This window comes from Limanda limanda, chromosome 9, assembly GCF_963576545.1.
Source record: "Limanda limanda chromosome 9, fLimLim1.1, whole genome shotgun sequence".
NCBI classification, from domain to species: Eukaryota; Metazoa; Chordata; class Actinopteri; order Pleuronectiformes; family Pleuronectidae; genus Limanda; species Limanda limanda.
Genome location: NC_083644.1, coordinates 21348344 through 21374396, shown reverse-complemented (window position 1 = coordinate 21374396; position 26053 = coordinate 21348344). Strand labels below are relative to the sequence as shown.

Here is a 26053-nt window from a genome sequence, read left to right as displayed (position 1 = left end):
TTACTGTGATAATAAGTGACTGTGTATCGTTACTCTCTTTTTATCATTTTGCATCACTGCCATTGCATTCAACACAGGCTTTTATTTTCCATCATTCATTTTAGCCTGATTCTCAATACGTTTTTCTGTATGTTCTTTGTTTTAAATGTGTTTTTGTATGTTTGTGTGTCAGTGTGTGTGTGTGTGTGTGTGTGTGTGTGTAATTTATCCCTGCTTGTGTTTATTTATGAAACTTTTTCATTTCATTTCTTGCTAATCTTACCAGGACTCCACCGAAGAAGCGATATTCTATGTGTGTGTGTGTGTGTGTAATTTATCCCTTGTTTTGTGTATTTATGAAACTTTTTTCATTTTATTTCTTGCTAATCTTACCAGGACTCCACCCTAGAAGCGATATTCTCTCTCTCTCTCTCTCTATATGTGTGTGTGTGTGTGTGTGTGTGTGTGTGTGTGTGTGTGTGTGTGTGTGTGTGTGTGTGTGTGTGTGTGTGTGTGTGTGTGTGTGTGTGTGTGTGTGTGTGTGTGTGTGTGTGTGTGTGTGTGTGTGTGTGTGTGTGTGTGTCTGTGTGTGTGTGTGTGTGTGTGTGTGTGTCTGTGTGTGGGTGTGGGGGGGTTTCAGTTCTACACCGAGCTGTGGTTAGGCCGTCACGCTCCGTGGGACGTGCTCTCGCTAGTGCTCACGCTCGATGACATCACAGTCTCCCCCTGGTGACGTCGGCGTCTCCTCCGCTGCCACTGGCCCACTGCCATATTTATTCATGCCGGGCAAGATGGCGGCGATACGGACGAGGTGTTATTGCCAGTGGACATGAGAACGAATTCTATTCACACCGTTAAACCGAGTCGGACTCGATTCTACGCTCGGCCGCGTCGTCTGCGTCCTCACCTAGCAACCAGCGTCGACGTGGGTGTTTTTTGTTTCACGCCTTCCAACGTCCGGGCGCCACGAAATGTTCACGTTGTAGCTCGCTCGCTAACCGACCAGCTGGCTAACCGAGCGCAGCGCCTAGCTAGCTAGCCCTCCATCACCGCCGGGCCGCCGTGGAGTGGAGAATGGGAGAAAAGCTGGAGCTCAAGCTCAAATCGCCGGTCGGAGCAGAACCCGCAGGCTACCCGTGGCCCTTACCAGTATATGTAAGTGTTACCCGTCCAGCACCCGCCCGGCACACACCCACATTTACTCTCTGTTTTGGTCTTTGTTAGCTAGCTCTGTGCTAACAGCGGCTAGCAGAGGGAGCCACGGCACGCTCGTCCGGGGAATCAGGTCATACTGGTCCCGGCGGTGACAGCCGCCCGGTTCCAGCCTGTTCCACTGACTTAGTGAGCTGGTTGTCCACACCAGTAAGTCCCGGAAATGGAAAACATACAGTGTGTGGACTTATCGTATCAAAGCAGAAGTAGCCTCAAGTAGAACTGAGCCAGACGTTGACAGTCAGTTACAACGAGGTGTGTTGTAACTGCAGCGACACAAACACACAACGTTCCACCCCCCCCCCAGCCACCGTGTCCTTACATTACTTGTTCCATCGTGTGTCTCAGTCCTAAACCTTAATGTCTCTGCTGTAACACATGGTGTAAGGTCACACACGCTGTAACAATCCTGTGTTATACCTGTTTCCTATGCGTGGATCCATCACGTGATGCTAGTAAACAATCGAACACCACAAATCCATATAGAAATATGTACTGTTTATGTGTGTTTGTGTTCAGTGCTGCACGCGTGTGGAGCAGTATTGCATTCCTCGAGTGCCTTTTAGTTTTTTCTTCTTTTTATCTCTTGACATCTCTACCACTGCGACCAGCTGGGTATGTTTGGTAGTTTGAACTCTCAAACCTCCACCGAGCCCCCCATGGCTCTGTGCAGGAGCCAGTTATAGTCACACTGGTCTAATTAGGGACTGATTTCCTCCTCTGGTTGTGTTTCCATGCAGCAGGCTGTCAGCTCCTCAGTGTCTGGTTGCAGTTGACTCACTGGAGATCAGCGGAAAAGGAAGCGGTCGCAGGCACTTTGGTGCGTTTTAGTCTAAACAGAGCTTCTCCTTTGTAGTAATTGCGGTGAGACAGACAGCACTGACTGAATTTCTCAGAATGTCTTTGGTTCATCTCTTCTCCACCCACGCAACCTTATCTGGTGGTGTAGTTACTTCATTTCCACCATCTAGTGTGTAAATCCCGTTATTCCAGTGTGAGCTGAAATGGTTTCAAGTCATTGAGTTAGAAGTTCCTCTCCGCTGTGGCTCAGAGTTCACCCTCCCGCCACATCACGCCAGAGTGTGATATTGTAGCCTCTCCCATTTCCTTATGTTATGGTTGAGTGAAGATAAACATAGGAACAAGTACGTGTGGAATTTAATATACTTTTGACTTGCATGATATCTATTGTACAGGGCCATGTGCTGAATTAGAAACAGCTGATGGGCTTGCATGTTGAGTTCTGCAATATGGATAGCAGAGCTCTCCCTCTGTTTTCAAAGGGGAAAGACTTCCTCTCTGTTCAGCCCTCCTCATGTCCATATGGTCAGCTCTACAGGGAGGTGGGTGGAAGTGACTGCTTCTTTTCAACAATGCTATAATAAAATAATTCACAAACACTTGCCAGAAAGTGGCCTTTAAGGGATAGTTCACCCAGAAATGATCTGAAGTGAGTCTACAAAACACTTTTGGAGTTACAGGGGTAAACAGTGTAGCTGATTAGTGACCGATCTTCAGATGTAATAAACAGAAAGTACACAACATGCCTCCTTTCAGGGACAGGCAAGAGCCCTTTCATGCCCCTTGCGTGCGTCGCCCAATTTTTCTAACTATACGACAAAGCTACGCAAGCCTCACGCAGCCCTCAAGGCTGTGATTGGTCTGCTAACAACATCCTTTCCGTAGTCACATTTTCGGTTTCATGTCCCATAATACCGGCAGAAACCACGGAAGATTTAGAAGAACGTATATGGACCAAATAGAAGAGAGTTTGGCAGAAGAGGTCCGGTAGTACGACCACTTGTATAATGGAAGATATGGGACAAATTTGTCAGCCAGAAAAAGGCTATGAGGAGCAGCAGTGGCGAAGTTAATAAACAGTCCACGACGACTGCCACACACAAAGAAGGCGTCTCTAAGGTCGTCTTCAACAAAAAACATTACTCCGCCTAGTGTTCTGGCGGTGAATTGCTTTGCATCATGCACAACCCTTTGAGAACCATAAATTAAAACTAGTCCGTCGCCAAAATGCGTGAAAAGCGGCAGTTGCAGAAGCATGCGCCAACCTTTAGATGACGCCACAGGAGCAGTATGGAGGCTTGTTATTGTTTTACCATTGTTTTATTACATCTGAAGAGGGAGGACTCACAATTTACTTCAATTGTGTTAGATTCTGCTCTAACAAAGTTTACCCCTGAGTCTCCAGAACTGTTTTGTGGACTCAAATTCGTGAATTTCCATTTTTGGGTGAACTATCTCTTTCAATGTGTTTTTCCAGTCACGTTTCATGAAGAGTTTTTAGCCTCGTTGAACCGCCCCCTGGCAGCAACAGATCCCACTCCGTGTAGATTCATGCTTCTCTCCCACAGAGCATTAAGATTGCTTATCTCACCCACAGAGCATGGACAATGTGCTGACTGTGTTTTGACACACACAACATGGATATTGTACCGGCTGTTGGAGAATAAGGCGTGCTGTCAGAGCCCAGCCCATGCAAATAGGCTTTCTTTCTTTTTGGTTGTGTGTTTCGTCTGTTTCTCCCCGTCTCACCCCGTCTCACTAAGTGACCACATCTGTGCATCTGTAAATGCTTCCATATGAACCGCACGTCTGGTGTGGTGCAGCTCTTTGTCCATTTGGTTGTGGGTGTGGGCATTAACCAGCCCTACACAGCATTCCAAACGCACACCACTGCTAGATAAGTACTGCTGAGTGTGTTTGGGTTTGATCCTTACCTGTGAACTTCACATATTATTTACAAGGCTGCAATTACTGTAGTAAAATCAGAGGCTTAACAGAGGCATAACATTAAGTATATTGTGGTTGCAGCACTGAAATGTGAAAAAAGAAAATGTACCATAATAGCTGCTGTCCTGTCACTGTGGCTGGTGAAGTGATTTTATTGTACAGTGTTTTTAAGTTGGAGCCAGGCAGCCTGCCAATGTTGGTCAGCTGTGTTGCAGTCGCTCAGTGTCATCAACATGTGACCTGCTGCGCTCATCTGTCACGACACATCCCCCGTGGAGCAATATGTTTGTGACCATCTGATGATTCACACAAAAGAATTTTCCACGTATTTTTGCTTAAAAGTCAGAAAGAAAAACAAGCACAAGTATCTTGTTTCATATACTGATGCACTGACTAATTTGTATTTCGTGGTAGGAGTTGTACAAGGGTAGGAGTGGCACGCCTGCCTTAGTCATTTGTTCTGGTCGGCTGATGAGGTGTACAGTACGTAGTGGAGCAGTGCGTGGTGTAAAACCCCCGACACCCACGACCCAGAGCACTGATGTAAGCAGGGACTGGATGTGGTTTCCATGGGAGGAGTCAAAATCGCATCAGTGGTACTCGTAGCAGGGAGAGAGGAGAGTCTCCAGTTTTTCGAGTGTGACGCTCTCTTTCAAATCGTGTTTATTTTTAGCAACAGCCCTGTGCTGGTGTTGCTGTGTGCCGTCTTTGTGCGAGCAGGTAACCCCCCCCCCCTCTTCAACATCTCACTCTCTTCAATACACTCGAACACCTTCCCTCTCTAGTATGACAGTGTTTTACATCTGTTGTGCCTGCTGTTTGTTCAAGAAGATTTGTAGCTCCTTTAACAGCACTGCTGGCTTTGAGCTTGATAAGGAAGTTAGAACCGGAACTCTGTGCTGACAGAAATAGTACACAACTTCCTGTGTTGTCATACATCTTTTGAGCGTGTGTGCGCATTCATGTCTGAGCTTTGGCGGAAGTTTGCAGAGTAGTGGCGGGCAGTGTTGAGCGGGAAGCTGTGAGCCCTGAGCCGTTAGCTGGGGCTGCTTTGCCAGGCCTCAAACAGCTGACAAATGCCAGCCCCCCCCGCCCCCCCCCCCCCACCACACACACTCTTCACAGTTTCCAGCTCTTCTCACTTTCACTTTCTTTCCTTTTACCCTGTTTTTCTTCTACCCTCTGATTTATCCTCCTCCCTTTCATTTCCCCATTCCTTCCCCTCCACCAGAGGCTGTCCTTGGCAGTGCACTGAGGAAGGAGACTGAAAGTGGGTCAGTGGGTCAGCTCCGGCAACAGGCTCAGGCTGGCTGCACTCTGGGCGTAACTTGAGCCCTCTTACTGCCACAGAACTGCGCATTCCAGCTAACATTAGTAACTATAGATTCCCTACTTGTGATCAATAAAATGTATATTATCTAATTTTATAAAGATTTCATCTAGACTTCAGTGTCTTTTAAACCGGTGTAACTTAAATTGGTTTCCTCAGAAAGGGTTTAAATTGGTATTGAGTCTTGAATTTACTGAAGACATTTCCTGAAGGAAGGTTAGAATTACTCCAGGTGAAATTAAGTTTAATTTAGATTTACAAGGACAAATGTTTAACCTCAGATACATGGTGTCTGCATTGAAAACTACTGCAAAAACAGATTTTGATTATGAGTCACACTATAATTTGTGTCCATGGCCCTTTTTACAAAGAAAAAACTAAATATAATTTAACAGTGCTTGAGCTTAAGTTTGCATTAATGGCAAAAGGAAGAAAGTATATACCACTCTTTGTCCAAGCCCTAATAAAAATACAGTTTTTTGTACAATGTTTTTCTATCCTTAAGCTTCCACTTGTGTTTTTAAACTGACTTTTTAAGTTAAGAAGTAACTAAAGCTGCTCTCAGACATGCACTGAACTCAAGATAACTTCCTGAAATGTCAGATGTCTGATCAGCTGCTGCAAGTTGCAGAGATTTTCCTGCCAGCCCCCTTGCAAAAGACACTGATGTAGATAGCAACTTGGAAAGACAAGATTTGATAGTTAATTTGTAATAAGGCCTGACTCCGATGTCTATGTGCTTTAAACAAAAACGTGAAATCTGCAGAGGAATTTATACCTCATGTCCTGCCTCCTGCAAGCCTCCCCATACACCAGTCCTCACCTGAACACTCCAGAGATTATCCTGTTATTGTGAACGCATCTAACCCCAACAATCTCCTTTTGAATAGAAAATGTCTGGATCAAGTTGTCTGCACATTTTCTCGATTTCGTGTCCCATAAAGCCACTTTTACACCGACTATTTTTGACAAGGCCATTAAATTAAGTGTAATAGTGTGTTGTAATCACTGACAGTTTCTGAGCAGTCAAAATAGAGTCCAGTGGGGGTTGTGTGTGTGCAGTGGATATTTTGTCTGTCTGATGTTGATGCAGTGAGAGGATGAACAGCTATTTGTGGGCATTGCACTGTTGTAACATGAAGCTTTGATTAAGTCATTTCAGTGTGCCTGTATTTATTTTTTTCTTCACCAGCCCGGGACCATCCCATTTTTTATTTGAAGTAAATGTGCGATCTTCTGACAACAAAATGTTGTTTCTTTACTTTGTTGTGACCATCTTCGGTCATTAGTGGCATAATAAAAACACCACTGAAATAGGAAATGGATAAATATATTTATTTTGCTGCATTAAAGAAATGGGATTAAATCAAAAAAGCAAGGTGTCTTTAAACACTAGACATGCTGCCTTTCAGTAAAACCTCTGCCAAGGACATTGTGTTTTCACCCTGGCTGGTTTGTTTGTTTTACTTTCTTAAACATTGCGAGATACAGCGTTTTTTTCAACAGAGTTTTAACTGTGAAGTACCCTTTTGAAATACTCTCATAGTTGTGTGATTTTTTTTAACATGACATGTCATATAACTTTTATTTGACTGCTGTACATCTCTAATCCTGGCTGTTATGATATCTAGCTTGTTTATTCAAAGTTCTATATCTTTTGCATGTCTTAGTTGAAATAGCAGCACTTCCTTTGGGTCCTCATTGGTGATCAGTGTTTTATGAAAATTTATAAGGAAACTGTTGCATGATAAATTACTCTGTTAGTTGAAGTCGGCTAACAAGGGAAACAAAAGAGAACTGGAGTCAGGAGTCTAGTCAGTCTCTTGCAAAAGAGTGGGGGCAAAAGGCTTCAGATAAAGAATTGTTTATTTGCATGAAGATGGAAATGGGTTTGGAAGAGATTTCAAAGAGTTTGAATATTCATCAGTCCACAAACTCTATAAATGGAGATGATTTATTTATGTGGCTACTCTCTTGAGTATAGGTATCCAGCTAAGATGACTCTAAGGGCACAAAACAGAAGATCAGAAATGTAAAAATGAAGCCCAGATTATCAGCTATGGCTTAATGATTGCAGCTGGTTAATATCTCATGGTTAAATAATTGTAAATCATGGTTCGTGGTTTCATTAAGTAACGTGTCCATGGAAGGACATTACTGAGGAAGCTGCTTCTCTCCTGGAAACAGCACATGCATGCCTTAAGTTTGCCAAAGAAATTCCACTAAGCTCCCGGGAGAATGTTTTTCAGGCTGATGAAACTAAGGTTGAATTGTTTTGGAGGGACACTCCGAACTACACATGTTGTAAACAGGCAACTGCATACCAGCGTGAAAACAAAATTTCCAGAGAAGAGATTGGGTGGAAGGAGAATCTTGATTTAGGGTTGCTTTGCTGCCTCTGGGCCTGAAAGACTCAACAGCATTGAGGAGGAAATAAATTCCCAGGTTTAGCAAGGTATTTTACAGGATAATGTCATTGGGGCAATCTGCCAGGTGACGCTTGGTAGAAGCTAGGTGACTGTATACACTGAAGTAAATAGAGAATGACTTGTGGAATTGACTGAGCTGAGGCAGTTCTGTTTGAACAATGGTCAGAATGTCTCCTCAAGAATATTCCATTCATATTCTCATTTTCATGTAGAGAGCATTGTATAATCACGGTTTCAAGCAGTTGCTTACTGACATGTTTGAAATTACATGTATGCTGTAAAAACTCATATAGGACTTTAATGCTATTTAAGACCTATACATCTCTACATAATGTGATTAAGCTCAGAATACCCCACGTCTTAAGTTTATTATTACTTTTAATCTGGTTATTATCTGAAAATTGGTGTCTATGTTAACATGTCTACTGTTCAACTAATACTCAGCCACTAGAAGCCTGTTTAAGTTTATTGCTGTTATTGGGTTTCTGTGTTTTCTGTATTGTGCTACCTGGCCTGTAGATTTCTTTTGATAATTCAAAAGAATTATTGAACAGACTGTTTTATGCTTTCTATACCCACCTGCTACTTTATGAAGTACATTTTAAAGGTTCAATGTTTAGACTTTAGTGACCTATTGGTGAAGTTGCAAGCTGCAGATGAACACCCCACACCTCACCCTCCAATCCCAAACATGATAGAGAACCTGTTGTAGCCTTCAGTTGTCATAAAAACTCAAAAGGTTTAGTTTGTCCAGTTTTGGGGTACTGTAAAAAAAACATGGCAGCCTCCATAGAGAAGACCCGCTCCACATGTTTGTTTTTAGATATAAAGTGTCCATTCTAGGTTAAGACAACAACAGTTCATACAATTTAGATGAAACACACTAGTGAAAGCATCACTAAGATTATTTTATATTCAGTTTCTGCCAGTAGATCCCTTTCACCTAAATCTTACACACTGAACCTTTTAAACCAGTGCAGTCTAAATATACACTGAACATGAAGGCTATAATCCAGTCCACTTTTCTTTTTTCTTTTTTAGAGGTGATGTTTCAATTTCAGCTTCTTGCAATGACCATAATTTGTAGTTCTTTTGAATTTGATTGGAATGGTGTCCCTCTTTTCTGTTTTCAGGATAAACATCATGATGCTGCTCATGAAATCATCGAGACCATACGGTTAGTATATCCAGTCTCTGACTCATGTACTGTTTGTGCCCACAGTCATATGTACTGTAAGTGACAGTGTCATGTACATGATGCAATTATGGTATTATGTGTGTACTTTCTGTAGGTGGGTGTGTGAGGAGATCCCAGACCTCAAACTGGCAATGGAAAATTATGTTCTCATTGACTACGACACAAAATGGTGAGCCGCGGGTCACGTGACAATCTTAACGTCATGCTGATTTTTTTTTTTTTTTTAGATCATTCTGAAAGAAAAAAAAACAATGACTATAATGCACTTTATATTATGGTTAAATCTTTTTGTGAAATCACCCCTGAAAGTATGTTGTAATGGCAAGTTAGATTTGATCTTATACAAAATGATTTCCTTTAATATTGTGTCTTGTGATTTCACAGCTTCGAGAGTATGCAGAGACTGTGCGACAAGTACAACAGGGCCATCGACAGCATTCATCAGCTAGTGAGTCTATTTGTGTGAAGGGTTTTCAGTGTTGTGTAGCTGCTATGAAACTTAAAACACTAAAAGTGGAAAATACTGTATCGCTCTGCATTGAATTTTGGCCATTTGTGACTTGAATTTATGCCATCCTGTACAGTATGTTTACATGAATTTAGGTGTTTTGGGTTTTAGTTTTTTTTTTTTTTTTCATCTAAGCTGATGATCTCTGGTATATTGGATACTTGTGTCCAGACAAAACATTCATTGAATTTTGTTAATTTAAGTTAAGTTTTTTTCAGAGAGCATCTTGTGTAAAGTTTTTCCTTTTAACTTCTGCAATAGTGGTTGAAATGAATGCTGATTTCGTTTGAATGCCCATTGTAAGTTGATAACGCATAAGCGAAATGCCTCTTTGACTTGCTTTGTATGTTTTTGTTTGAGTAAGTATAGTAATGAGTGTGAATCCCTCCTTATAGTGGAAGGGGACCACCCAGCCCATGAAGCTGAACAAGCGTCCATCCAACGGACTGCTAAGACACATCTTACAGCAGGTGTACAACCACTCAGTGACCGACCCGGAGAAGCTGAACAACTATGAGCCTTTCTCCCCTGAGGTGTACGGAGAGACGTCTTTTGACCTGGTGGCTCAGATCATTGACGAGATGGAAATGATGGAAGATGACACCTTTGTTGACCTCGGCAGTGGTTAGTCCGCTGTTATTTTCGGACATCCAGGGTTCTGGAAGAATAAGAAGGTTTAGTGCAGTGGATAAAAAAAGACACCATAAGGTGTTGATTCTTTAAAAAGACAAGATTGGTAGAGTTGCAAGACTTGGTCAGGATGTTGGTGTTGACAGCCTGGTTATATAACTTTAGTATAAGATAAGATCTATAACTTTTAAACTGTTTCGTGTTTGCAGGAGTAGGACAGGTAGTGCTGCAGGTTGCAGCAGCAACTAACTGTAAACACTACTATGGAGTGGAGAAAGCAGACATTCCAGCCACCTATGCAGAGGTAACTACGTTTAAAACTCAGCAGAGAAACATGAGACTATAGCTGAGTTCATTCTAAAAACACCACTCTGACAAAAATACATTCCTTAGTCGTTGTAGTAAAATGACGTGTTGACGCAGTGCAGTTATATCTGCAGAAAATTTGGCAATTTTGACAAAAAGTCTTTCCACTGTGGGATGTCTTTGTCTGATCAGCCTTCATACTGGTTTCAACCTTAGTATTCAGTTTTCTTTTTTCTTTTAATTTCTTTTAGCAACACACCCATGCCACTTTGGAATAAACATGTCTAAGAACAGCCCCGCTGCAAAACAGTACAAGGAACTATTCTTAGTCTAAATGTGTCTATGTGCAAGAAGTCTCAGTTCAATTAAACTAAACGGCTGCAAATACAACTTAAAATCTCGGCATTAGTTATGATTGTAAAATACACTCAAAATCTCTGGACAAGGAAATCATCCTTCTCTCTTGGAACCACCTCTAGTACACACACAGAGCTTTTTATTTTTACTTTTATTATCATATGTTAAATTCTTTCTTTCAGTCCATGGATAAAGAATTTAAAAAGTGGATGAGATGGTATGGGAAGAAACATGGGGACTACACAGTAAGTTGACTCAGTGTCGCGTTTACACACGTATACTCACCAAATATTTCAAAGTAGGTACGAAGGTATTCAGCATCTTAATCCTAAGTCTTTTTTTTCAGCTGGAGAGAGGGGATTTTCTCTCTGAGGAATGGAAAGACAGAATTGCCAACACAAGGTGGTAATCCAAACTTTGTCACAGGAACGGTCTGATGGACACTATCTCCAGACATTTCACACCATTAAAAATTTAACCAAGTTTAAACTGATACATGGAATTAGGAAATGTAGTTCTTGGGACCATTCCAAAACTTTTTAAACTATCAAAGTTTGTTCACTGGCAAAAAGTATTTCGAATATTTTGATGTTTGGTATAAAGTCTCTAGCGCCATCTCGAATGAACAAGTTTAACTCGGGTCACCCAGATAAAGATCATCCTGTGCAGCCCTCTCATTAGAAATGTTTAGAAGAAATGTAATTAACTTTTCTCTCCCTTGGCGATGTTGCTAAAACATCTTCCTCTCTCAAAATGTACTATTTGCTTGGTGAACAAATGTATTGCTGTTGACTGTAGATCTTTAACACATCTCTCTTGTCTGTTTTGCAGTATTATTTTTGTGAATAACTTTGCCTTTGGTCCAGAGGTAGATCACCAGCTGAAGGAGCGCTTTGCAAACATGAAGGAAGGTTAGTATTTTGAAGCTAAACACTGAATTATGATTGCGGTTACTCCTTTTGGATTATAGCCATGGGTTGTTTAGATGAGCTTCAAAACAGCAGCAGTATATTAAGTTCAAAGTTCGAGAACAAAAAATCCTTTTTCTTTTTAAGAAGTAACAGTGTTTGAATTTTAAACGGTGTCTAAAATGTACTACAATGGAAATTAATATTTGTTTTGTCTGTTTTTTATTTGCAGGTGGAAAAATAGTTTCCTCCAAACCTTTTGCACCTTTAAATTTTAGAATAAACAGTCGAAACTTGAGTGGTAAGTATTACAATCAGTGAGAAATCAGATTTTATTGTTTAAAGCTTCTTTTGTTTAGTATATAATTTGTATGCATTTCTCTCTGTATTGCAGATATTGGCACAATAATGCGTGTTGTGGAGCTTTCTCCACTGAGGGGCTCTGTGTCCTGGACTGGAAAACCAGTTTCCTACTACTTGCACACCATAGACCGCACCATAGTAAGTCCTAAAACTTTTCTTCATCACTGCTTGTGTTACTGGTGATTAGAGGTGGACACAAATGCAGAGACGAGAACTACTAGCAGAGGAAATCTTGTGAAAAATAAAACACTTCAATGTGCCATTGCATAATAGATTAGACACCAACAGTATCCTCAGCTCAAGAGGCAGGGTTCCACAGCAGCTGTTATTATCTTAATGAGTCAGTCTCAGGAGTTATCAATCTGAGGAGAGAACACACAGGGTTATGCATGGTGAAACAAGCCCAATAGATAATACTGAAGTGTGTGTCACTCTGGCAGTAGGTTAAAGTAATACCCGGTAACCAGTGGGAATCCCAGTGAGACAGCTGCAAGGCTGCCTAAAAGGTGCTGGTAACAATCTGCATGTGTTGATGTGTTTTGTGTTACCACTTGAGTCCAATCTGTACTCGCTCTTTATAATGTTGTTGGTGGTGGAACTTCTTGAAATGCAACTGAAGCAGTAACAGTGTCACAGTAGGGATGTGGCTGTAGTTTTTTGTCCCTCAGAGAATGGCATTTGGTCAAGCTGAACAGAGTTAGGCCACATGCAGACTTTCACAGACTGTACTATTAGAATATGCAGCCCACTCATTCACTTCAATGAGGCCATTCTGGCAGTGCAGCAGGGGGGGGGGGCACAAAATGCAGCGTTATTCCAATGAAAGTTCAACCACGTCACAACTTGAATGCCACCATGCAGTGTCATGTGGCAAGACCCTGTGGTAGCAGTTCAAATACACCGAAGCCTTCATTTGTAGTATTTTTGTTTGTAACAAGAATCATCTTTACACTGTATCTTTATTTCCACAGTTTTATTGTCGAAGTAAAGGAGAAAATGGTTTGCATTGTGATAACCTTTTGTATCTCATGTGTCACCAGTACCTAAAGCTACACATCAGCGCAGCCTTTAAACACAAGGCTGAAATGGTCATCACTATTTTAATGCAGCTTTGAATGTGTTTTTTTCTTAATATGCAAAAAATATATATTAGAATGGTAAATGATAAAATGTCACTTTTGAGTCTCTTGTGTTGTGTGGAAAGTGAAAAAGCTGAAGCATGAATAAGAGAAATCACTGAAGTTACTAAAATTGATGAAATTCAAAATCACGTCACAGGGTATTTGCATCCTTTAGTTTAAAAATAAATATCTAAGGGTTAGGGCTAGGGTTATATCTAAATATCTAATTTTCTTCTCGTCTTTTTCAGCTTGAAAACTATTTTCATAGTCTCAAAAACCCTAAACTCAGGGTAAGTCCTGCTCTGCCTCCTCAATATAAACACAGTGTCCCTTAATGTATGTATTAAAATGAAAACAACTAAAATGGTTCATCTCTTATCAGGAGGAGCAAGAGGTTGCTCGGCGACGTCAGCAGAAAGACACGAAGGACAATAAAAGCAATAGTACCACGCCCACAAAACCGAAAGAACAAAACAAGGTAGGACATGATTTACACAACATGTTTTCAATTTTTGCTGTATTATGTGTCATTTTACGACTCAGTCTGTTTAACCCTGCAAGGAGAGGTACCTGTCCTCTTTGTGTAAATATGTGTGTGTCTATACGTTTTACAGCAACAGGACTCCTGTGGGGAGGAAGAGCGTCCTAGCCTGGTGACAGTGGTCAAGCCCCCCCCCAAACCCAGGAGAACCCGGCTCTTGTCCAAAGGTCGGAAGCTGAACAACAAGAAGCGCGGCCGACCCAAGAAAGCTGCCCCGGCTGCCGAGAAGAAAAACAAGAAGAATCAGAGCGCGCTGGACTTGCTGCACGCCAAGACCCTTTCTGCGGCACCCCCCCAGGGTCAGAGCTCGCACACATATTCGCACACACACATAATGAGATATGCCTCCTATCACAGAAGAGACAAATGTCCTCTTAACTACATCACTGAGTTTCATTTGACTTTAACTTCAACATGCTTACTGTTTGTGCAGATGCATACCGGCCACCTCAGAGTCCCTTCTACCAGCTACCTCCCAAGGTCCAGCACTATCCCTCTAGTCAACTGCTGCTCAGCCCCACTCCGCCTGGTCTGCAACAACTGCTAGGTAAGCCTACGAAGATGCACCAGACCTTGATCAACTCTATTTCAACGAAATGCAGTTTGTGAAATCCATTTGATTAACATTGAACCGTTAAAACGACTTGGAAAAGGTGATCTGTTTATGATAAGTTAACACAAAAGTCTACTCGTTTACAAATGATGTCAGAAGGACAGTTACAAAGCCTAGAGAGATAACACTCGTTGCCTTGACTGAATCCAAAATACTTTAAGGATATGTACACACTAATCCCTTTTTTTGTTAAAATGTTCCCCATGTAGATGAATGTTTTAGGTCGGAATCCGAAATAGTCATTCATGTACACTTAGCATGCACGTTCCTATGAAGATTGTAACAATAATCCATCCTAATGCCTCCTGCACATGTTGGCAGTTGCAGCATTTTAAAAATGCTATTTAGCTGCACAACAGCTGCTAGACAGCCAGGTCAGCAGTGTTTGTCATTCATTATCCATGTTGCATTTACTGTTAGTCGAGGCTGATGCCATTTGTTTGGTTCCTGAAAAGGATCATATAATAGTAGTGTTATGTATCAGGAAAAGATAAGGATTGACTGATAAGATCCATTCAGGAAGAAATCGTGGGTGTGTGCTTCACCTTCTCCAAAGGTCACTGTTTCTGCCCCAACTGACTGAAATACAATCCCACAGTATTCATAAATAGTAGAGTGGATGTCAGCTGTGAATGTAGCAAACATATGAAACATCAGTGTAGATGTGGCTTTCGGTCTAACTAATAATGTATTTGTGTTTTCTCGTTTGTCCCTATGTGTCTTGAATCCTTTTTCGCAGATAACATCAAAGTTCAGTACATCCAGTTTATGGCCTACATGAAGACTCCTCAGTACCGTACCAACCTGCAGCAGCTTTTAGAACAGGAGAAGGTATTAAGATATGTCATTACATACGCTACTGATTGGGTACATTTTGTATATCTGCAAAAGTAATTTAAATTGCTGATTGCTCTGTTTTGGTCCATCCACACAACTGTATTCTTGTTTATGTCTCTGCAGCAAAAACACAGGGATCTGTCTGGACAGGCGGAGCAACTCCACTCTGTCTGTCACTCTCACAAGGACAGAATCAAAGGTCTCTTTCAGACTAAACTAGATGAGGTAGGAACTACGACTGTGTTGTCCTTTAAACACAACATTCCTATAAACTATCTTATACCGACATCCAGAAATTTGCACTTGTTCTCTTTCTCCTGTCAAGTCCTTGATCCATCCTTCTTATGTTCTTTTATTGTAAAACAATTCAGTCAAATGATGCACAGAAGCATTAATGCCCAAATTCTATTATAACATAATAATGACATTACTTGGGTTACAGTGATCATACCCTGAATACACTTAGCAGCCTGATAACTAAAGCATCAGCAAAGTTGTTGCTGTTGTGAACGTGTCTGTGCAGAAAACCTATCGCTATGTCGTCCCTATGTGAAAAGCAAATTGCGGGGGAAGTCTGTACCCTATTCTCTGGACCTTACCTGCAGGTCATGTCTGAAAAAAAGCTTATGTGTGTGTCTGTGCTGTGTGTCTTTGAGCAGCTGGGAGTGAAAGCTCTGACTGCGGAAGACCTGCTGCAGGCCCAGAAGGAGATATCGGCTCACAACCGTCAGCTGAAAGAACAGACTAAACAGCTTGAGAGAGACATGGCCTTACTGAGAGACCACAGCCTGCTACTGGTGAGACCTCAGCGCCTTTTAGTGTTGTAACCCAAACCTCATTGTTCCAGCATCATCTCCAGTAATTCACACCTGATACCATTCCTGCTCTAGTTTTTACGATAATGGCCGGCAGTATTAGTATGATTACTTTTACTTGAGTATTCTTGATAAGCAAATAAATAACTGTAGATTTGTTTGTTTTTTCAGTTGAAGTCTCGATGTGAGGAACTGAAGCTGGATTGGGGCTCTTTGTGTTTAGAGAGTCTGTTGAAGGAGAAGCAAGCACTGCGCAGACAAATATCTGAGAAACAGAGACACTGTCTGGAGCTGCAGGTACAAACTCCTGATTCTGCCAGATCTCTTTCCAAATGCTTGAATTTCTCTTTTCTTCTACTGTAATGCTCCGAATTTGCAGTTTTCTCTTTTGTCCCGTCCCGTCTTCAGAGATATTTATTGGCATTAAGCTTATCACCTGAGAGATAAATTAATTGAAGATTTGTTTAATCACTTTTTTCCTAGACATGTCAACATCATCACTGGATACCTGTTTTCCTGTGTAATGGCTCCCCCTGGTGTGTGTTTGTAGATCAGCATTGTGGAGCTGGAGAAAAGTCAGCGGCAACAGGAGCTGCTCCAGCTCAAGTCCTACAGCCCCTGTGATGGCTCCCCATACAGGAAGAGCCTGGAATCACGCTCTTCCACAGACCTGGACTCCTCAAAGCTCGGCATGTCCTCTGGCCCAACCCTCAATGGTGTCAGCCAAGAGCTTTCCATTAATGGCACCAGCTCATGTTTCGACCGCGCCAGCACAAAGGGAGAGCTTCTTTCGCGCTACCTGCCCATCTCTCCCGACCACGAGATCGTACCCACTGCCCCTGACGCTCGGCAGAGGCAGCAAAGCTCCTTCCACACTCTTCCTGACTACACACGCTTCTCCCCTGCCAAGATTGCCTTGCGGCGGCACCTTAACCAGGACCCCACTGCCTCAATGCACCTAAGAGGTCCGGGGCTGACCATGCACAGGTTGGTAGGCGCTAGAATCTCCCAGTTCTCAAAGGTCTTCAAGGTTCTCCCTAAATAAATAAATTGCTAACTATTTTTTCCAGGGAATTTGTTGGTGTTAACTCACCACTTGGAGCCAAACAGAACTGCCCCTCTCCCAATTCATTGGATGCACAGAAAGGTTCAGACAGGGTAAACATTGAACTCTCTTTTACTGTCCGTTCAATTTCCTAATTCCCTTGTGATCTTCAGTTCCCTCACCGTCAGCACATTTTCCTTTTGGTCTCTTAAAGGGTTGTAAAGAGAGGAGTCCATCTGTTCAGGTTGATAACAGCATCACAAGCCTTCCAATTAGCATCCCCCTGAGCACTGTCCACCCAAGTAAACTACCTGTCAGCATTCCACTGGCCAGCGTGGTGCTACCCAGTCGAGTTGAGAGACTGGTGAGTACCCTCATGACAGTTTCACTTTGGCACAGTAACCAATTTTTTGTTATCTCTATTAACCAATGAGCTTGAAAATAACTGAAGGTGTTCCTGTTCAATGTTTTTATCGTGGACAAAGATTTTGACAGGACGCCCTCTCGTACCTTAGTTTAGGCCACTAACATTGTTGCCCTGCTGTAGGTCTAATGATATACAGTTAGATTGATGTACACACGTGGTTTGTACGAAAAGCTATTTACTCACATTTTACATTGTTTTTATTTATGATTTCATGTCATAATCTTTTTTTTGGGTCCATAATTTCAGAGGAGTACTCCCAGTCCCGTCTCTCAGTCAGGCCAGACTAATGGTAAGGATGACCTCTTAACCACTCAATGTTTTCATACATTCACACCTAATAATAATAATGACTAAGATATTATTTATTGATTCTGTTGTGTTCTGCATTTGATAACTGCCTTTCTTCTCCTCCTGTGTATCTTTATACCTTTCTTTAGGATATTCATCCAGCTCAGGGCTGATGAATGGAGGTCCCCACCCTGAGGACCATAATGGTGCTTCTTCATCACCTCTTCCACACAGCAATGCTCCTCTGACAGGACCCATAGGTCGAGGAGGTCCCATCCAAAGCCCCCCACTCAGTACTGGAGGGGTGCTCCAATATGCAGACGGACCACCAAGGATTCTTCCAGAAGACGGACAAGACCGGCAGGGAGGTGAATCTGACACCGAGCCCCAGGATAGTGAACTGCGGAGGAGAATCTTCTTCTCCTCGTCCTCCTCATCCACGTCTTCCACTTCGTCAGGCAGTGGAGGGAGCATGGCCGGGGGATCACGCCTCCACCATCACACTGGCAACTCAGCCAAGCAGGGATACCACAGTAACCATGGAAACCACCATCACCAGTCGCCTGGCACACAGTACACACCAACCCCCACACATATGCTGTCCTCACATTCCTCTCACAGCCTCGGCTCTCAGGAGGGACGCAAGCGTGGGAGACGAAAACGCAGCTCTGCCGGCCCTGTCCCGGCCAGCGGGTCCCCGAAGAGGAGGTCGTTCCCTGGGCTCAGCTCCAACAACCACTCCTCTGGATCACCACTCAACATCAACACCATGGTGAGTCACCAGAAGCATTTGAGATGGAAACCAGCAGGGAGCAATATGAAACTATTTTGATTGCTAAAGTGCCGATTGGTAATATATTAGGATTCTATAAAGTTGAATAAGGATGACAATAATACTACCAGTCATAGTCACTCATATAAGGCCATGTGCTGCAATTATTTGACTTTACAGGCAGGTGGTTATTCTCTACCTATTTTCATCCATGAGTGTCAGGTGTGATCATCATGTCCTCATCCCAACAGGTCAACAACATCAACCAGCCTCTGGAGATCTCTGCCATCTCCTCACCAGAACAATCAAGCCGGAGCCCCAGTGGGCCTGACATGGACCAGCCTCCCATCTTGAAGAGAGAGCGGCCCTTGGAGCTCAATGGCTCAAGTCGTTACTCCTCACCCCCCAGCTCGGATGACGATGACTCAGGATACCCCGCTGACAGCTCTAGTTCTCGGTAATACAGTCATTATAATTGGTACAGTACACCTGCTGAGCCGGCCTTGTTGTGAGGTTTCTCCTTTAGCTGCAGGTTATTTGTCTCTGATACAAAGTCTTATTAGTTGTTGTGTCATATCCAGATGCCAACTGCAACACGTCCCCTTACTTTTATTGCAAATCAATTATCTAGTTTGATGTTTTAATAAAAAAAAATATGACTTTGTGTCATTTGATTGCATCAACTCTTGTGACTGAGTTTGTCTTTGTCCTCCAGAATTGAAAGAAAAATTGCTACTATATCCTTGGAGAGCAGGGATGGACCAAGTAGATTAGGGGATAATGAAAGAGGTACGCTGATGAAAATGTTTGAATTCACGTTAAAACAAAAGCTTCTTGATGACAACTGTTCTTTTTATCTTCTACCACCAGGCAGAAAATCTGGTAGCAGCAGTGGAAACAGCACAGGTAGTGAGGGCTCCTCTTCATCCTCCTTGTCCTCCACCAGCAAATGGAAATCTACTTTTTCACCCATATCAGACCTAAAGCAACCCAACTCTGACCTTAGACCAGGGGGCTCCCCTTTCGGCATGGGGGGGTCCAGCCGGGGGACAGACTCAGATTCTGACCACAAACAACAACAACATCAGCAAGTGAGAAAAGGGAGTGACGGAGAGTCGTCCAGCTACATGACCCCCAATCCCTTCCTCAGTCAGGAGGCAGGGAGCCGGAGTGGAGGCAGCGGAGCTCAGGGAGGCGGCAGCTCAGAGCAGCGCCCGGCCCACCAGAAGCAGAAGACCCCCCGGGACTGGGATCTGAAGACCAGCAGCAGCCACGCCAGTCAGAACCTCTTCATCTCTGCAGCTGCTACCAGTGGAGGGGGAATCCTGAGTGGGAAGGTGGGCGGCAGCCCTGTAGCAGTTTCCTCCACCCCGGGGTCGTCTGTGGGACAGTACCTGGGGCCTCAGTTCCCGCTCGGGGGGGCGTCGGTGTTACAATCCCTGTTCGGGGCCCAGACAGGCGGGTCCACGGTGTCTGGGGCCGCGCGGCTCGTCAACGGACACTCTGCCATGGGAAGCTTCTCCAGTGCAGGGCTGACAGGGGGAGCGGCTGGAGGTGAGCATCGCTGAGTGAATGATCACGTGTGGTTTAGTCTCTGTATTGTTGACCAGTCAGAGGGAGGGCTTAGTCTTAACAAGGGGTCAACTTGATTGGTCTGAGGTAACAGACCTGGTAAGTGGAGGCCTCCTGCTGCTGTGGTTCTGTCGGACTCAGTCTGACAGTTGGACTGAGTCTGTGCTGCTTCGCTTTGACATGGACTGGCTGCTCGAGTGCTGCAATCGGAAACACCCATGGAAAATGTTACACTTTGTCCGATTGAATTCTTAACAGTTGAAATCTGTAATTGGCCATGAATCATAACATGTTTTACCCAAGTCATACTTTACTCCTTTGTCATTTTCTCTGGGTGTATCTGTAGGAGTTGTACGTCAGAGTCAGTTCACCTGTAATTTCAAATCTACCCAGAAAAATCTACACTGTTGTGATTTAACTTTGATACGATCCTGAATTGGCCTCGTGGATTTGGTTTTGTCCGACCACAAACGCGGTGGACTGACTCACTTTGCTTTGTGTGTGCTTGTCTAAAGACTCGCTTGGCGCTATGCACAACCTGCCTCAGCCCTGCTTCTCTCTTTGTCCCCCCCCCTCCTTCTCGCTCTCTTTGCTACTATTATCTGCCCCCCCACTCCCCACTCTCCACTCTCTCGCCCTGCCTTCCCCCTTCCATTTTCTACTGTTATGATTTGCAGGTATATTTCACCACGTGGTTCCAACCATGTCCTCCCATCAGTTTGGGGCAGCGCTGCCCGCCTCTGGAGGCCTCGGCTCTCTGCTCAGTCTCTCCTCCTCTTCCTCCACCTCCTCCCCAACCCAGCAGCGCACCTCCCCCCAGCCGCCCTCCACACGCCTGACCTCCGTCTCCTCACCTCTCCCGCTCTCACAGGCTCAGCACAGCCGCACTCAGTCAGTGCTGCACAGCCCCTCCCCTCCCACGCTGTCCCTGCCCCCCCCACCGCCCCTGCACAGCGTCCCCTCCTCCTCCTCAGCACCCGCACACTCTGACGCCCCACCATCGTCCCGCTCAGACCCCCTCTACTCCTCCCGTCTCTCCCATTCTTCTCTCCATCACCAGAGAGCACAGTCATCCCTCTCTCTCTCCATCTCCTCCTCCACCTCTGCTTCTGTCTCTGCTGCCGCCGCTGCCTCCCTCTCCTCTTCCTCCCTATCCACCTCCTCCTCGTCTCGTCCATTCTCAGTGCACTACTCCCCTCGGCTGCCCCCCCCACCACCGGCCACAGGCTCAGGTGGTGGCGGCAGCATGTGGAGGACTCAGGGCATGCATGGAAACTACATCACCTCCCAGCTCCCCGGCTCCCGACCTAGATAGGGTTTTGGGGAGGGAAGGGGCGGTGGGAGAATGCAGAGGGGGGGGGGGGGGAGGGGCAATCAGAAGGTGGAGAGAGGCAGAGAATGAGAGAAAGAGAGAGACTGGTAGGGAGTGAGAGACAGGATACCTGTTTTTCCTGTGATCCTACAAGCTGTTGTTCTGATTGAACAAGGTAAGACAGATCTAAGGTTTAAAAAAATGTGTTGAACAATCAAAAAAGCAAAAAGTTGGTAAAACACAAATGAAATATGTTGGTTCAAATTAACATGAACAAGTTATATTAACCCAATTTACTATTATGAACAAATTAGGGATGCCAAGATGGAGACCTTCACCCAGTGATCAGTTGTCATAACGACATAAAATAACTTTTAGAAGTTTTGAAGCTGTCATTGTAAAGTTTGAGCTCTGCCTCGCTTGCTCGTTTTAATTATCATTTAACTCAAAATTTGTGACCTGATACAAATAAATGAGCCAACGTCTTGTGTCTATAAAAAAAAAAAATGTACAACCACAGCAACTCTAGAACAAATTCAATTTATTTTTCCAACGCGTTTTTTTAGCGTGTGCTGGATGGTACATCAGGATTTTGACAGTGTCATGATTTGGTTTCTGTTTTGACTCATTTGTTTATTTACTTTGCTCCACCAGGTAACTGATGAAAACTACCTCAACAACAAATTAACTATGCAAATGTCCAGGTGCGGACCAAGGCACTCTCCTCACTCACTGGTGCTTCAAAATATCTGCACTACCCAACCGCCTGCAAGACCGGCCTCTGTAGTGGGATCTCTGATACACATTCTCACACACACACACACACACACACTAACTAACCAGCACCACCACTATGGTTAGCTTGAGCAGAATTAATATGGTACTGGTCATGTAAATGTGAGTGTTGTTCGCTGATTGTGGTGGTTTGAGCTCAGTACTGGCTGCTGCCCAGCACTGACTGACCTGAATGATTCTGTTGTTTAACCTTAACGCCCTCAACATTATGATAGGTTGTCATTTATTTGTCCAAGTCACAACAACAGCAACTAGTGTTCTGCTAAATAATCAGTTCTGATTGATTTTATGTAACAATTAACAACCTATAAAAGCACACAGTCCAACTTTCTAGAGCTGAATCTCATCTGGTGTCATCCTCTGTCCAAATTTCAATTTGAAACAAACACACAGACCAGTTCACTGAACTCTGCTCACATGTCATGCAGCCTTTCCTCTCTGCAGGCATGCTCTATTGCTTGTTTTCTTCCTTCAGTCAAATTCAGTGTTTGTTGAAGCATATTTGACAAACTGAGGACCTTTATATTCTGGTCTAACTTCACACTGGATAGTAAGATATTTTCTCGTGTAGCAAAAACACTCTGGCTGGATTATTGACACCCCATGAACTCTGGTTATGTGAATGATTTGCTCTGTTTTTTATCTTATTCACTTTAAGGTCTGCCATTTTTGACCCTCAAAATCCAGAATTTATATCTCTATTCTTTGCTACTAACTTCAGCCAAACCATTTAATTCCCATTGTGAGTAATGGAAACTGTTTCAGTGTTTTATCTTCTAATATCAGATATTTAACATATCAATGAAAGTTTCTCCTGTGACAATATCAGGTACATTTCACATTCTCTAACGGACACATGAAAAGTTTGGGAGAAAATTTGTGTGTAAATGAACCTTAACATCTTATGATCTGACCTCAAACTCACCTTGAAAATTTGGTGAATCATTTCCAGGGGTGACAATAACACTGAGTCGGACTCATTAGCTGAGTAAATTTTAATGCTTTTTTTAGTAAGACCAATGAAATTTGATTTAATGAGATGGTGCTCTTTGTTTTTTGTGTATTGTTAGCCACACTTATGGAATGCCAGGTCAGGGGTGTGTGGCTGCACTGTTAAATAAAACTGAATCCAGGTGTAAAAGATAAAATAGTAAAACCACAGACAATTGAACTTATTGTATTTGTGAATATTTCCTCCTCCGGTCAGTTTGATAAGTCACACTAATCTGTGGAGCCACAGCAGGAATTTTTAACTTTTCTCATACTAAACTTATTCATATTTATCTCTGCTGTCGCAGGGTTAAGCAAAATGTGGGTTTATACATTTTACAACACACAACACAGATACACACTCACGCATGCAAATCCTCACACACTGGGAAACACATAACCACGACAAACTACTGGACTCTTTTCACACCTTTTGTTTGTTTTTTATTGTGTAATTTGTTATTTTTGTAAAGAATGTTTGTACTGTGAATGTGATTCATGCTCCAACTGTATAGTTGTGTATAATTTAGATTATATTTATGCCATCAGTCTCTTCTTTGCCTTGGTATTTGTTTTTCTCTTTATTGTTATTTTTTCTTTAATCCTGAATTGTGTCGACAGTGTAGAATGCAATAGTGTGTGTACTTGACTCAGTCTGAAAACCATGGTGCTAAATTTGGACTGTGCCTGATTTTATTTATTTTCTATTAGTGAAAACAAAAAAACAATTCGAACACTTGGTGCTGTACACAGGGACGTTTATAAAAGCCTTTTTTTTTTAGGCATTTCCTTTTCTCATATTTAATGTGCTTTTGTCTTTAAACGCCTCGTGTACAAGTGTAGACGCCATCTTGAGATGGATACTGTGTGAACAGTGGCCTCTGTTCATGTTTCTCACACAGCTGTTTTAACATGGCTCCGGCCGCTTTGTCAATAGTAAGTCACATATCTGTAGGTTAACAAGACACACTGATTTTGTACATACGTTTTTTTCCCCCTTGTATGTCTCCAGCATAAAACAGAAAGCTATATATAAGATAAGTCTCTATATACAGTCTATATGTATAAATGAGTAAATATATATATAAGTCAATAGGGGTATTTTGGTGCTGGCATTGCAACCCCTTAAATTCAACCTGTTAAACAGGAGGCTTGAAGCCGGGGAGAGCGAAGCTTTGCCATCGCACGACCTTAATAGACGGCGTCTTAACAACACACGCCACAGAACTAGAAACTCACAAACTGTGTAATCAACACACAAAGGTGCTGTGACTGGAACATAACTAGATTCCAGCTCTAGAACTGTTATCTCGATTTTTACCAGAAGTTTTCATGTCTGTTTATTTTTATTTCCTTTTTTATATATATATATATATATATACCAACCCAGATTCTGCAGGAAAAACGGTGCTTCTATTTCCAGACGACAATGAAATCTTTACTGGTGCTTAAAGTGAATGTCTTACTGACAAGGCCCTCCCATGTAGTGTAAGCATACTGTGAGACATGCTGATGTAAAACACTTGTGTTAGCGTGTGTGTGAGCAGCAAAGCTTCTTTTTCTGATAGTGGGATACACTTGCGCTCATTGTGTGTGGTTTTCTGTTCCCACTTGATGGTGCATATCTAAGGGAAGATTAGACTAATAATAATCAAAGCTTTATAGTAAACTCCTGTCCTGTGCACTCACTGCGCGAACACGAGCGTGTTTTCAGAGAGACGTTTTAGAACATAACTAGAGACAATAGAGTCCGTTTGTTACCAGCACTGAGAGCTCCTTTGTAATTATTGTCTGACGCTATGATTTTTCTTATTCTTGATGTTTGATACGATTACAATTACATGTTCTGCTTCTAACTGTGTCTTCAGATTCTTGTCGGTTTTTAATACTACTTGTCAGAATAGACAGCACGGTGCTCTCCTTCACTTAAAACAAGGAAATTGCAGCTATTCATACGAAAACATTGCTCCAGCCCTGTTGTGCTGCAGGGTTTCATGGGTAACGATAGTCAACACGAGCTCGCCTGGCTGCTTTCTGGATAATACAGTTTAACCTAGAGACGTTTCTCTCACGTCGAGGGGGGGGGTTTGTAATGTGTGTGACGGTGAGAATAGTTCATGGAAACACTTATTTTACACAGATTTGAACCCGCCTCTTGTACAATCACTGAAAGGGATGAGGTGCTGTGATCAAAGTCCGTTGGTGCATGGGCATGATTGGACCTTAAAGCCTCGATGCAGTTCTCCAGCTTCATCCCCATCTGGGACATGGACGCTCGATAACCTGTGAGAGCTGTAGAGTCGAGGCTGTTTACTCTTAATCCTGCCAAAGGTCTGGAACTCAGGAACTTCCCAGGATGCTTGTAACGATGCAAAAGATTTAAACTACTGCACGCCACTAGCTTATTCACCATCTCGTGGAGCGATTAAGTCCCTCAGTTATTCCCCCCCCAAACTCAGGACCAGGACAAGCTCCTCATTAAGTGTCTGTCGAGGTAACATCTATATTCAGGTCTCCTTAGATTTATTCTCACTGTCACAGACATGCAGCCTCTCCGGTGAAACGCAGCTTTAATTGGCTTTACATGAGTCGTTCTGGTCTGGAGAAACTTTCAGCATCTCCCTCATCTCACAAAGCCTCTGTCTGATACGTGTCTCTAAAGAAGGAGGTTCACCGTCCTCTGTTGGGTTGAACCGACGTTAAAAGAGCCGAGCGTGAACCGCAGTCCGTGTATCGTGATCTCTGATTGGTGAAGCCAGGGCAGGTTTGAGGTGCAATAACGGCAAACCTATTTCCCAAAAGGCCCCGGGTTTTCATGGAAAACTTGTTACTGTTCGATGTTGGTGCTTTTATCCTAAGATGTTATAATGAAACAAATGGAATTAATGGGTTTTTTTCTGCGTTTTATGATTATTAATAAAAATGTTTCTTATAATATTTGAATTCACTTTGTTGTG

The 26053-nt window shown here is 43.0% G+C and overlaps 1 protein-coding gene across 2 annotated transcripts; it reads left to right on the top strand.

The window, feature by feature from the left end:
• The first annotated feature begins 657 nt into the window (after nt 1-657).
• On the top strand, nt 658-26043 carry dot1l (DOT1-like histone H3K79 methyltransferase). Of its 2 annotated transcripts, none has more exons than XM_061078795.1 (28): nt 658-1134; nt 8832-8875; nt 8991-9065; nt 9281-9344; nt 9800-10028; nt 10244-10338; nt 10880-10942; nt 11044-11099; nt 11529-11608; nt 11838-11906; nt 12000-12106; nt 13338-13379; nt 13472-13567; nt 13704-13929; nt 14064-14177; nt 14983-15074; nt 15204-15305; nt 15740-15877; nt 16067-16192; nt 16446-16882; nt 16966-17053; nt 17155-17304; nt 17614-17656; nt 17805-18427; nt 18679-18884; nt 19143-19216; nt 19298-19981; nt 20677-21314. In XM_061078795.1, the coding sequence occupies exons 1-28, from the start codon at nt 1054-1056 to the stop codon at nt 21312-21314; spliced, it is 4842 nt and encodes a 1613-aa protein (XP_060934778.1). In that variant the 5' UTR covers nt 658-1053. The 2 variants fall into 2 exon arrangements, with proteins under 2 accessions (XP_060934778.1, XP_060934777.1); XM_061078794.1 differs by lacking the exon at nt 20677-21314 and adding an exon at nt 21966-26043 and having other exon boundaries at nt 662-1134.
• Nucleotides 26044-26053: the final 10 nt, after the last annotated feature.

What these genes read in the sequence shown, in the direction of transcription:
- dot1l (XM_061078795.1), top strand. Translation starts at nt 1,054, where the DNA reads ATGGGAGAAAAGCTGGAGCTCAAGCTCAAATCGCCGGTCGGAGCAGAA. An exon ending in ATTGACTACGACACAAAATG is followed by an intron (nt 9,066 to 9,280) that starts GTGAGCCGCGGG and finishes GTGATTTCACAG; the next exon opens with CTTCGAGAGTATGCAGAGAC. An exon ending in TGGTCTGCAACAACTGCTAG is followed by an intron (nt 14,178 to 14,982) that starts GTAAGCCTACGA and finishes CCTTTTTCGCAG; the next exon opens with ATAACATCAAAGTTCAGTAC.